Below are 13,365 nucleotides of genomic sequence, written 5' to 3' on the forward strand. Positions count from 1 at the left end.
AATCCTCCCAATGTGTCCAGCTGCCTCAAAACTAGTACGGTTGGTCATCTTAGCTGGGCTTGCCATTTCATAGCTCTCTCTCTCTTTCTCTCTCTCTCTCTCTCTCTCTCGCTCTCTCTCTCTCTCTCTCTTTCTCTCTCTCTCTCTCTGTCATGACGAGGATCACATTTTCAGGTGTGTGTTTGCTAGAGCCACCCCAGCCATTGCTGACAGCAGCCTCACCAGTGAAATAACACAGATATATTAAGGGAGGGTGGGTGACCTGTATATTATTTTTACTAGTAGGATGAGTGCAGAAGTGACAGATACATTCTCTGTGGTGGGGACTCTCCTCGGTATTGGAGACATTCATTGTCATCGCGTGTGTCCTTTAAGAATGTTGTCATCACACTGCACTGAGGGATCATTGTCCAAACAGGGAGAGGTGCAGGAGATGCAGATCGTCTCTGTGAGGGGCGCGGAATTCTGCCAGAACATGTACAAGACCAGAGAGGCAGGCTTCAGGGTTTACAAACATGTTTGGTATTTTCTATTTGTTGTTAATTATTAATGTTCACATATACTGTAACAAATGCATGGACTCAGCACCACTACTAACTGATCAGTATTCAGCACACAAAACAAAATATTGCTTCGGGGATCACAGACATCCTGACACTCATCGAACTGCACTGGCTACCGCTGCATGCACATATCGCTTTTTAACTGTACCCCCTACAAAGAATTGGTATCCTCTGCGAGGCCCTTCGCCGGTGAAGAGCTCCAACTACCTGAAGATTTAAAAATCCTATGACCTTTGCCTGCTACATCCTCCTACATTTGTCCGGCTTGAATGAGGGCCTGACTGGCCAGGTGATTCTGAAGAGTCTGATAGGACACCATATTCCCTGTTGATCGGCATCTGTGACTACTAGTCTCCCTGGTGAGCTTTTTTGTGCATGGTGCAGTTTCTCTGTTTTTTCACCTCCTACATCCATGGTGCTCTCCATCTCTCCATCTACTCTAGCTGTTACTCTATCACCTATCCTACTTCCCTCTCGAAGCCTGGAAGGAAAATGTTCAAGAAAGCTCTCGTGGTTTCTAATACAGGCCTGCCCATCGCTGACACCTCCATCAATGCTTCCTCCATGGCAGTCTATCACCGACATCTTCTTTGTCGCCCCCTCTCCAGACATATGGACTCCCGGTATAGTCTCTATCCTCTCCCCTTTCTCCTCTTCATCCCCATTAATGGTGGAACCAGATGGGAAGTACTCTTGGCACAGTTCTCATCCTCTAGGGGTATCATTAATGTCTATCACAATGGCAAGGTTATAGCCCAGGGTTCTCAACTCGACCTCCTCCTTCTTGATTGGCATCTCCTGTCTCTCGTTAACTGTCTCCCTTCTCCTACCACTCCTCTTGCTGCCCGCCCCGTGTCCACTTCGCCACCACAATCAGGCATACCACACCCCTGTTCCCTTCCTCGCAAAACTTTCAAAGGTGGAAACGAGCATCACTCAGCTACTCTGAATGCCAGCTCTACTGTTAAACACTCCTCTGATATCTGTCTCCTTCTTGAAGACTTGGACCTCGACCTTACTGAGGTGTGGTTCAATGCCAGCTCTGTCATTGCCCTTGACACACTTCTTCCTGAGGGCTATAGGATCCTCTCCAAGCCCAGGCCCACCCGGACGCGCAGTGGAGTAGCCCCTATCTTCTCTGAATGGGTCCCTGCTACTATCATACCCACCCACTCTTACTCTTCCTTTGAATGCCTTGTCTGCAGGCGTCATGTCTCTCCGTCTCTCTCGCTTACTCTTGCCACCATCTATAGGCCCCAGGGCCTGATCTCCCTCTTCTTTTCTGAATGGACAGATCTCTCCTCCTCCCTTCTGACCGCTACTACCAAGCATTTCCTCCTCAGAGATTTTAACATCCACCTTGTCTCTCCTGAAGAGGTCACTGTACTCTTCTGTGACCTCTGTGACTCTCTTTCCCTCATCATTCTTCCCTCTGGTCTGACCCACTCTGCCGGACAAACCCTGGATGCACTCATCTCAACAGACATCCCTCTCTCTATCCCTCTCATTACTCCCCTCTCCTGGTCTGACCATGTTCTCCTCTCTACCCACCTTGTGCTGGGCTCTCCGGCTGAGCCTCTGCCCACACTGCCAGTCTCCTTTTCCGTCATTCGACCAATGAAGTGAGGTTCAGTTGCTGCTTTTGCCGCCACCTCCACCTCCCCCCCCTACTCCTACTATGGACTCCCCCAATGACACAGCCATCTCTAACCTTCACCTCTCCATCTCCAATACCCTTGACACCCTTGAGCATGTCATGAGGATACATATGAAGCCTGCCTCCAAGTGTAACAACTGACATGATTCTGAACTAGCCTCACTGAAACGTAAGTGCAGAGCTGCAGAACAGAAGTTCCCCCCCCACTCTTTCCTCCTTGCCCATCTCATCCAATGAGATCTCCAAAGTTGGATGCTCTATGAAAGTCTTCTCCAAACTGGTGCTCCCTTGCTGCTACAGAACTATCAAGGACAACATCCTCTTGCCCATGCCTTAGCTGCCCTCTGGAACCACTCCTTTGCCACTGGCTCCTTCACCCCACCCCTCAAGCACTCCTGTATGCACCTTCTCCTAAAAAAAAAACCTTCTGCTGACCCTTACTGCACTGCTAACTATCACCCTATCTCCACTACCACATTCCTGGGCAAACTCCTGGAGAAAAGGTCATCTCGCATTTGATCCACCACACCAAATCTGTGTGTTGTCTCCATGACCACCAGTCTGGCTTCAGAGCATCCAGAGGTACAGAAACTGCTCTCCTGAATAGCCGTGAAGACCTGCTCTCTAACCTTGATTCCAACTCTCCTGCCATTCTCATTCTCCTTGATCTTTCCTCTGCCTTTGACACGATCAATCATTCCATCCTCATAAAACGGCTCAGCAATACCCTCTGCTTCAAGGACCGGCCACTGGACTGGGGTGGCTGACTTCCTTCTAACCATCCTTCCTAGGTGCAACTGGGCCCTTTCCTCTCCTCCACCTCACTCTCTACCTGTGGATCCCCTCAGGAATCTATCCCATCGCTGCGGCTCTTCAACATCTATCTCGCCCCTCTTGCCCACTTGATCTCCTCCTTCTCTCCTCATTTCCAGTGTTATGCTGACAACATACAGCTCTCCTTCAAGCTTCCCTCCACTTTCTCCCTCTCTCATTCCCGACTGTCTGACGGCTATTCAGATATGGTGCCCTGTTAACGATCTCTTTCTTAATGCCAGTAAAACTGAAATCCTTCTCTTTGGGACCCATGCTCTCTACTTCCCTCCTACTCTCCGGCCAGCCTCCTTGGGTCGGGTCTTCTCCCCTCACCATCCTGTGTGGCAAAAACCTTGGTGTCATCTTCGACTTCTCTCTCTCCTTCTCCCCTCACATCATGGACCTTGCCAAGAAGGCCCACTTTCAGCTTCACCTCGTTAGTGGCATTCTTCCATTCCTCACCGCCCCCATTGGGCTTCACTATGAGTTGGGTCCTATGCCAGCGGTAAATCTGCCGGAATACCACCCAACAGAATTACCGTCACCGCCACTGGTCTGGTGGAATTACTACTGGATTACAAGTGGTGGTGGCACAGTTAATCCCCATTTGGACATTTTTTGACAGAATTACAGCCGGGAGGAATTACCGCTACAGTAATTTTTGCCAATTTGTTTCCCAATGGCCATAGTCGTAGTATGGCAGGGCGGGAAAATTGGTGGTATTTCCATTACCACCAATTTCTCCCTGCACCACCTTACTTGTAATGAGGCTTATGTCTCTAGAGCACTGGTTCTCTCCAGGCTAGACTACTGTAACTGCCTCTTCCTAAACCTGCCTCTTTCCTCCCTACGCCCCCTCCAACTAATCCAAAATAGGACTGCAAGACTTATCCTTGGCCTCAAGCCCACTGACCGCCTCTCTCCAGCCCTAAAATCTATCCAATGGCTCCCAGGTTGCTGTAAGGTTCAAATTCAAGACCCTCTGCATCATCCACAAGGACTTCTGGGGGCGGGGATCCCGCTATATCCACCTCTCTCCCTAAATACCTATCTGCTAGAGCCCTTGGTTTTCTTGCTCCAACTCTTTGCAGGTCAGATGTTTCTCCAAGCAAAGAGTGGGGGTACATCTCTCTCTTCGGCAGGTGCCTCCCTCTGGAATAGCATTGCTGCCCCTCTCAGACTTGAATCGGGCCTCCTTAAGTTTTGGAACTTCTCGATACCCTGATTTTCTCTACCTCTTTCCCCCTCTCCCTCCACTGCTAATTCCACTCTGCCACTCCGACTGGCAGCCTGGTCCCTTAGGAGTCTTACAGGCTACCAGGCCTCATTGACCAGTCTAAACCAGCAATCCTCCTTATCAGAACTTTCCCTACTGGGCCCCCTACCTGAAAAGCATCCCTCCCGTGACTGCTCCTCCCCCATCCTTGCACTTAGTTGACGATCTGCACATCTGGCAACCTCTGCCATCTACCCCCTTGGGCTCCTCTCAGCACTTCCTAGCCCCTGGGCCGCCCCTAACCCCTGTCCCTCTGCATGCACAGTATGCAGTTCCTCCACCCCTCAACCCTTCTCTTTGCACTTGCACGATCAGAATGTCACAAGGCCTAGTAGGACCGTTATTGTTTGATTATTTCCTCTGTTCCCTCCCACTTTTTGCATCGCTGACGTTTCCTCGCATTTATTGGCTGCACTTTCATGGGAGCTAAGCCCCCTCTACGCCCCGAAACCCCAACTAACCTTAGAAATTAAAACACGATACCCTAACCCTGCACCCCTCCTAAAAATGCCATGACAAAACGCGTCAATGAATTGGCCTCTACGAATTGGGCTGGTACTGTATTTTAGTCAAAATAACAAGGTTACAGTTGTCCTACTGAGGGAACCACATAATCAAAACATATCCTGACCATATACATTATTTTCTGAGAAATGTTAATCTTCCCAAAATAGGCACTCTAGTACACTCCCACTGCATCATTCAAAACACCCCTATGAGAAAGGGAACAGGGAGCTCCGGAATGCTTTGCACTTTCTTAAGTAAAAAGCACCTAGATGCTTCAGGGTTATGTGTGCTATATAAATGACAAAATAAATAAATAAAAACAAAGAACATTTTATAAACATAACGATGACGTCAGATCTTCATATATGACAACTAGGTGTGTGCTTCCGTCACTTAGGAAACAGCACACACTGGCCCTGCAGCTCATTCGATTTTTCACAGTACTCACACTAATATTAAGTGTGTGTAACCATGTAGCAAATATACTCATTCGGACAGCTGAAAGCTTTGGATAAGAGAGTAAAATGGCGTTGACATCCTACTTCTCATTTCCAAAGATAATAATCAATCACCTGTAAACGGATAGCCTTGCAGAAACCTAAAATGTTCCTCTACTGCATGCGTGCCGCAAAGCTCTGTTCTTGACCCCCTTCTTTTTTCTCCTCCGTACTTCTTCCCTTGGCTCTAATATTAAGTCGCGTGGCTTATCTTGCCATTTTTATGCTGATGATCAGAATCTTTGCCTTTTTTTCTACCTTTCTCTTGGCGATCAAATCCAAGATGCATCCACACTTTCTGCACCTTAAATGCATCCAAGACAGAAATCTTATTTTTCCCTGCTTCTTCTGTCTCTTATATCTCATCTTATTTTTCTCTGCTTCTTCTGTCTCTTATATCTCTTTTCCGGCTTCTATTTCTTTCCCGCCCTCCACCAGTCCTACTAGTCAATCTTGGAGTTGCCTTTAACTCTTCTCTTTCCTTTCGGGACCATATTTCTTAAGTGTCTCCCTCTTGTCGCTATGTCCCTGTATGTCCTTTCAAGCTCCTAACCTCTTAATCTCCTCTGTGGTCCTATCACGTCTTGACTGCTGCTCAGTATTACTAATTAGACTTCCTCACTACAGGCCTGTCCCCTCTAAAATCTACGCTTAAATATGTGGGTTGTCCAACTCCAGGCCTCGAGGGCAGGAATCCTGGTGGGTTTTCAGGATATTCCTCATTAATATTCATGATGAAAAATGTGCATACATTTAGAATCACTGTATGCCTAATTTATCTCACGAATATTAATGAGGGGTATCCTGAAAATCCGACATGGATCCGGCCCTCAAGGCCCGGGGATCGCCAACCCTGGGTCACCTTTGATTCGCACTTGCTCCACAATTTCCGATGCCTTATTTTTAAATGTATTCATGGCCTGGCTCCCACTTGCCTTTCCTCCCTCATGTCTGTGAATGTCCCAGCCCATTCTCTTAGTTCTGAATCTCTTCATCTGCTCAATGTCCTTAAGCCCACCTGTGCACCATTCTCATTATTGGCACCAGAGCATTGGAATGTCTTTCTCCCATCTATCCGACCATAAGCCACTCTTTCTTCCTTTCCTACTTCTCTTAAAAAGGATCTTGTTTCTTTCATCCAATAATCACTGTTGTTTCTTCTAATGTGCTTGTACCTTTGTTTTCGTGTAAAGCGCTTTGGTGTTACGCGCTATATAGATGAATAAATAAAATACAATGCAATATAAGAGGCGCCCAGGCGCTAAGAGGGGAAGCATGGTCTGAGAGGAAGCATATATGTATTCATAGGGCTATGTTCAGGGTTCCTTAGAAAAATACAAGAAGGATGTTTTTTTTATTACTGCAGTCTGCTGTCATAGCTCTGACTCCAGCTGTCTGAGTTTTAAGGCTAGACCCATGCTGGGGAGAGAGGTACCAGTGGTGAGCACCTCATCCAGCTTTTTAATTGTGAAGTAGTACTAAACAGATTATGCTATTTACAAAGTAATAAAAATAAGCATGCCAAACATATACATATATAGACTTTAAAATGGACTAAAAACATACAAATCTGAGCAACACTCTAAATGCCCTGGATGCCAAATTAGAAAACATAAGACTTGCTGAGTTAGGCTAAGTTACAATTGTCTTCCTAAACCTTTTCATATTCACGGTATATTGCAGACTAAAAGGAAACAAAGTCAATCCTCAAAAGGCCCACAAGACCAGCGCTTATGTTTAAACGCCAGGCCCTACGGTCCTTCATGGTAGAGTATGAAGCCTGATCATTGCCGCAATGTGCCTTTGGGCAGGTGCTGTGATTGCGCTTAGCGGGGTCTTTACTAAGGTGGGACTATGCGCAGGCGCTAGTTATCTCAATGAACCCGGCTTCATAATCCCCCCCCCCGCACCCCATGGCCTGCGTGAATTCCACCTCCCTTGCATTCGTTTTTAGCTGTTGTTTTTCTTCATGGCGCCTGCCTTAAGCTGAGTATTATCTATACACCATTTCTTGCACAAGATGGCGCACTTCCTAAACCAGGGGTAATGACCATCGGGTCCCTTTGACACCATCTCCCCCAAAGCATTCCCAACGTTTGGGTTTGCTGGGGGCGTTGGGAATATTTTCCGGAAGAATTCAAGAAATGTCAATTCAACCTGTGCCTAATGCTGAGAAGCTATTTTTTATTCCCTTTCATGAGGGATGGACGCATGGACTACTGAGTGGGCTACCCTCTGGCATTGCCCCTCATCACCAGGCGCCTTCCCAGGCATTCAAGCCATCAAGCCAACCTAACATTCAGCCTCACGTTGTGCCCCGATCGGCCAGCGGTGGGCAGAGGTCAGGTAGATTTTGCACTCTATCTTTGATGACCCCTTACACTCCTTCCCTTCACCCTGCCCACCAAATGCCCCTTCATTACACAGGCATGTGCGCTTTGAGGCCTAGGGGCGAGTAGCGCTATATAAGAACTTTAAATAAATAAATAAACTCTGGTGCACTAGACCTCGTAAGCCTGGGCAACTCCAAGGTACCTAGTAGTCTGATTTGGGAAACTCAAGCACCCCCAAACCAGCCATCCTCCATACTGCGGTAGACTGCTTGAGCACATCTTGGGCCTATCACTCACCCAGCCTCACTTCCACTGAGTACACCCTTTTCTATAGCACCATTACTGAAAACTAGAAAAGAACCCTATAGCTATCGGGTATCCCGCCCCTTATGTGAGCCAGTAAACACACACTTCCCACCTCACCGACTCACATTATCTAATTTTTACTATTTTTCTCTATGGGTGCATTTTAACCCACGCCCTCCCAACCTTCCCATTCATCGTTTCACCACAGACAAAGGTCTGGAAACGTGGCCATGGGTACAATACGTCACATCATCCCCATAAGCCTCAGCGCCTGGGGACCACCAAGGTGGTAACTAGTGAAGTGCGCATGCTTATTAAGCCACAATAACAAGCCATAGTCACAAGAAATGATTAACTCTTGAAAATAGCCCCCATTTCTGCAGCTCATATTAGGAGATGACTAATACAAGTAGGAAAACCTTTCTGTGAACTGAGGCCTCTGTGCATACAAATGTCAAAATATACATGTGTGTAAGTCCTTGTCCTGTCCCAGTGGGGGCGAACCTATGAGTGGGAATTATTCCTAAGAGGATGGCACAGGTGATGGTGCTATGAGTGGGTGTTATTCCTTAGACGATGGAACATGTGATGGTGCTATGAGTGGGAGTTATTCCTTAGATGATGGTACAGGTGGAGGTGCTATGAGTGGGAGTTATTCCTTAGAGGATGGCACAGGTGATGGTGCTCTGAGTGGGAGCTATTCCTTAGACGATGGAACATGTGATGGTGCTATGAGTGGGAGTTATTCCTTAAATGATGGTTCAGGTGGAGGTGCTATGATTGGGAGTTATTCCTTAGAGGATGGCACAGGTGATGGTGCTATGAGTGGGTGTTATTCCTTAGACGATGGAACATGTGATGGTGCTAAGAGTGGGTGTTATTCCTTAGACAATGGAACAGGTGGAGGTGCTATGAGTGGGAGCTATTCCTTAGATGATGGAACATGTGATGGTGCTATGAGTGGGAGTTATTCCTAAGAGGATGGCACAGGTGGAGGTGCTATGAGTGGGTGTTATTCCTTAGACGATGGAACATGTGATGGTGCTATGAGTGGGAGTTATTCCTTAGATGATGGAACATGTGATGGTGCTATGAGTGGGAGTTATTCCTTAGACGATGGAACATGTGATGGTGCTATGAGTGGGAGCTATTCCTTAGAGGATGGCACAGGTGATGGTGCTATGAGTGGGTGTTATTCCTTAGACGATGGAACATGTGATGGTGCTATGAGTGGGAGTTATTCCTTAGATGATGGTACAGGTGGAGGTGCTATGAGTGGGAGTTATTCCTTAGAGGATGGCACAGGTGATGGTGCTCTGAGTGGGAGCTATTCCTTAGACGATGGCACAGGTGATGGTGCTATGAGTGGGAGTTATTCCTTAGATGATGGAACATGTGATGGTGCTATGAGTGGGAGTTATTCCTTAGATGATGGTACAGGTGGAGGTGCTATGAGTGGGAGTTATTCCTTAGACGATGGAACATGTGATGGTGCTATAAGTGAGAGCTATTCCTTAGACAATGGAACATGTGATGGTGCTATGAGTGGGAGTTATTCCTTAGACGATGGAACATGTGATGGTGCTATGAGTGGGAGTTATTCCTTAGACGATAGAACATGTGAAGGTGCTATGAGTGGGAGCTGTTCCTTAGACGATGGAACATGTGATGGTGCTATGAGTGGGAGTTATTCCTTAGACGATGAAACATGTGATGGTGCTATGAGTGGGAGTTATTCCTTAGACGATGGAACATGTGATGGTGCTATGAGTGGGAGTTATTCCTTAGATGATGGTACAGGTGGAGGTGCTATGAGTGGGAGTTATTCCTTAGAGGATGGCACAGGTGATGGTGCTCTGAGTGGGAGCTATTCCTTAGACAATGGCACAGGTGATGGTGCTATGAGTGGGAGTTATTCCTTAGACGATGGAACATGTGATGGTGCTATGAGTGGGAGTTATTCCTTAGATGATGGTACAGGTGGAGGTGCTATGAGTGGAAGTTATTCCTTAGACGATGGAACATGTGATGGTGCTATGAGTGGGAGTTATTCCTTAGAGGATGGCACAGGTGATGGTGCTCTGAGTGGGAGCTATTCCTTAGACGATGGAACATGTGATGGTGCTATGAGTCGTTGTTATTCCTTAGACGATGGAACATGTGATGGTGCTATAAGTGAGAGCTATTCCTTAGACGATGGAACATGTGATGGTGCTATGAGTGGGAGTTATTCCTTAGACGATGGAACATGTGATGGTGCTATGAGTGGGAGTTATTCCTTAGACGATAGAACATGTGAAGGTGCTATGAGTGGGAGCTGTTCCTTAGACGATGGAACATGTGATGGTGCTATGAGTGGGAGTTATTCCTTAGACGATGAAACATGTGAAGGTGCTATGAGTGGGAGCTGTTCCTTAGACGATGGAACATGTGATGGTGCTATGAGTGGGAGTTATTCCTTAGACGATGAAACATGTGATGGTGCTATGAGTGGGAGTTATTCCTTAGACGATGGAACATGTAATGGTGCTATGAGTGGGAGTTATTCCTTAGAGGATGGCACAGGTGATGGTGCTATGAGTGGGTGTTATTCCTTAGACGATGGAACATGTGATGGTGCTATGAGTGGGAGTTATTCCTTAAATGATGGTTCAGGTGGAGGTGCTATGATTGGGAGTTATTCCTTAGAGGATGGCACAGGTGATGGTGCTATGGGTGGGTGTTATTCCTTAGACGATGGAACATGTGATGGTGCTAAGAGTGGGTGTTATTCCTTAGACAATGGAACAGGTGGAGGTGCTATGAGTGGGAGCTATTCCTTAGATGATGGAACATGTGATGGTGCTATGAGTGGGAGTTATTCCTAAGAGGATGGCACAGGTGGAGGTGCTATGAGTGGGTGTTATTCCTTAGACAATGGAACATGTGATGGTGCTATGAGTGGGAGTTATTCCTTAGACAATGGAACATGTGATGGTGCTATGAGTGGGAGCTATTCCTTAGAGGATGGCACAGGTGATGGTGCTATGAGTGGGTGTTATTCCTTAGACGATGGAACATGTGATGGTGCTATGAGTGGGAGTTATTCCTTAGATGATGGAGGTGCTATGAGTGGGAGTTATTCCTTACACAATGGAACATGTAATGGTGCTATGAGTGGGAGTTATTCCTTAGATGATGGTACAGGTGGAGGTGCTATGAGTGGGTGTTATTCTTTAGACGATGGAACATGTGAGGGTGCTATGAGTGGGAGTTATTCCTTAGACGATGGAACATGTGATGGTGCTATGAGTGGGAGTTATTCCTTAGACGATGGAACATGTGATGGTGCTATGAGTGGGAGTTATTCCTTAGAGGATGGCACAGGTGATGGTGCTATGAGTGGGTGTTATTCCTTAGATAATGGTACAGGTGGAGTAGCTATGAGTGGGTGTTATTCCTTAGACGATGGAACATGTGATGGTGCTATGAGTGGGAGTAATTCCTTAGACGAAGGAACATGTGATGGTGCTATGAGTGGGAGTTATTCCATAGATGATTGAACATGTGATGGTGCTATGAGTGGGAGTTATTCCTTAGACGATGGAACATGTGATGGTGCTATGAGTGGGAGTTATTCCTTAGACGATGGAACATGTGATGGTGCTATGAGTGGGAGTTATTCCTTAGACGATGGAACATGTGATGGTGCTATGAGTGGGAGTTTTTCCTTAGATGGTGGTACAGGTGGAGGTGCTATGAGTGGGCGTTATTCCTTAGATGGTGGTACAGGTGGAGGTGCTATGGGTGGGAGCTATTCCTTAGATGATGGAACAGGTGGAGGTGCTATGAGTGCGAGCTATTCCTTAGATGGTGATACAGGTGGAGGTGCTGTGAGTGGGAGCTATTCCTTAGATGATGGTACAGGTGGAGGTGCTATGAGTCGGAGTTATTCCTAAGATGATGGTACAGGTGGAGGTGCTATGAGTGGGTGTTATTCCTTAGACGATGGAACATGTGATGGTGCTATGAGTGGGAGTTATTCCTTAGACGATGGAACATGTGATGGTGCTATGAGTGGGAGTTATTCCTTAGACGATGGAACATGTGATGGTGCTGAGTGGGAGCTATTCCTTAGACGATGGAACATGTGATGGTGCTGAGTGGGAGCTATTTCTTAGACGATGGAACATGTGATGGTGCTGAGTGGGAGCTATTTCTTAGACGATGGAACATGTGATGGTGCTGAGTGGCTGTTATTCCTTACACGATGGAACATTTGATGGTGCTATGAGTGGGAGTTATTCCTTAGACAATGGAACATGTGATGGTGCTATGAGTGGGAGTTTTTCCTTAGACGATGGAACATGTGATGGTGCTATGAGTGGGAGTTATTCCTTAGACGATGGAACATGTGATGGTGCTGAGTGGGAGCTATTCCTTAGACGATGGAACATGTGATGGTGCTGAGTGGGTGTTATTCCTTAGACAATGGAACATGTGATGGTGCTATGAGTGGAAGTTATTCCTTAGATTATGGTAAAGGTGATAGTGCTATGAGTGGGAGTTATTCCTTAGAGGATGGCACAGGTGGAGGTGCTATGAGTGGGTGTTATTCCTTAGACGATGGAACATGTGATGGTGCTATGAGTGGGAGTTATTCCTTAGAGGATGGCACAGGTGGAGGTGCTATGAGTGGGAGTTATTCCTTAGAGGATGGCACAGGTGGAGGTGCTATGAGTGGGAGTTATTCCTTAGAGGATGGCACAGGTGGAGGTGCTATGAGTGGGAGTTATTCCTTAGAGGATGGTACAGGTGGAGGTGCTATGAGTGGGAGTTATTCCTTAGAGGATGGAACAGGTGGAGGTGCTATGAGTGGGAGTTACTCCTTAGATGATGGTAAAGGTGGAGGTGCTATGAGTGGGAGTTATTTCTTAGACGATGGAACAGGTGATGTTGCTATGAGTGGGAGCTATTCCTTAGATGATGGTACAGATGGAGGTGCTATGAGTGGGAGTTATTCCTTAGATGATGGTAAAGGTGATGGTGCTATGAGTGGGAGTTATTCCTTATAGGATGGCACAGGTGGAGGTGCTATGAGTGGGAGTTATTCCTTAGACGATGGAACAGGTGATGGTGCTATGAGTGGGAGTTATTCCTTAGAGGATGGCACAGGTGGAGGTGCTATGAGTGGGAGTTATTCCTTAGAGGTTGGAACAGGTGGAAGTGCTATGAGTGGGAGTTACTCCTTAGATGATGGTAAAGGTGATGGTGCTATGAGTGGGAGTTATTCCTTAGAGGATGGAACAGGTGGAGGTGCTATGAGTGGGAGCTAATCCTGAGAGGATGGTATAGGTAGAGGTGCAATCAGTGGGAGTTATTCCTTAGAGGATGGCACAGGTGGAGGTGCTATGAGTGGGAGTTATTCCTTAGA

The 13,365-nt window shown here is 46.9% G+C and overlaps 2 protein-coding genes across 2 annotated transcripts in view; one reads left to right on the forward strand and one right to left on the reverse strand.

The window, feature by feature from the left end:
- The window catches only part of KLHDC8B (kelch domain containing 8B), a 1,322,551-nt gene that overhangs the window by 1,142,631 nt on the left and 166,555 nt on the right, over positions 1–13,365 (reverse strand). The gene's annotated exons all lie outside the window — the stretch shown is intronic.
- LOC138567714 (uncharacterized) lies at positions 8,999–10,819 on the forward strand. The gene has a single exon (XM_069646185.1). It carries the CDS (start codon positions 8,999–9,001, stop codon positions 10,817–10,819), a length of 1,821 nt encoding a protein of 606 aa, XP_069502286.1.

Source organism: Ambystoma mexicanum, chromosome 2p, assembly GCF_040938575.1.
Source record: "Ambystoma mexicanum isolate Mex_15411 chromosome 2p, UKY_AmexF1_1, whole genome shotgun sequence".
Classification (NCBI taxonomy): Eukaryota; Metazoa; Chordata; class Amphibia; order Caudata; family Ambystomatidae; genus Ambystoma; species Ambystoma mexicanum.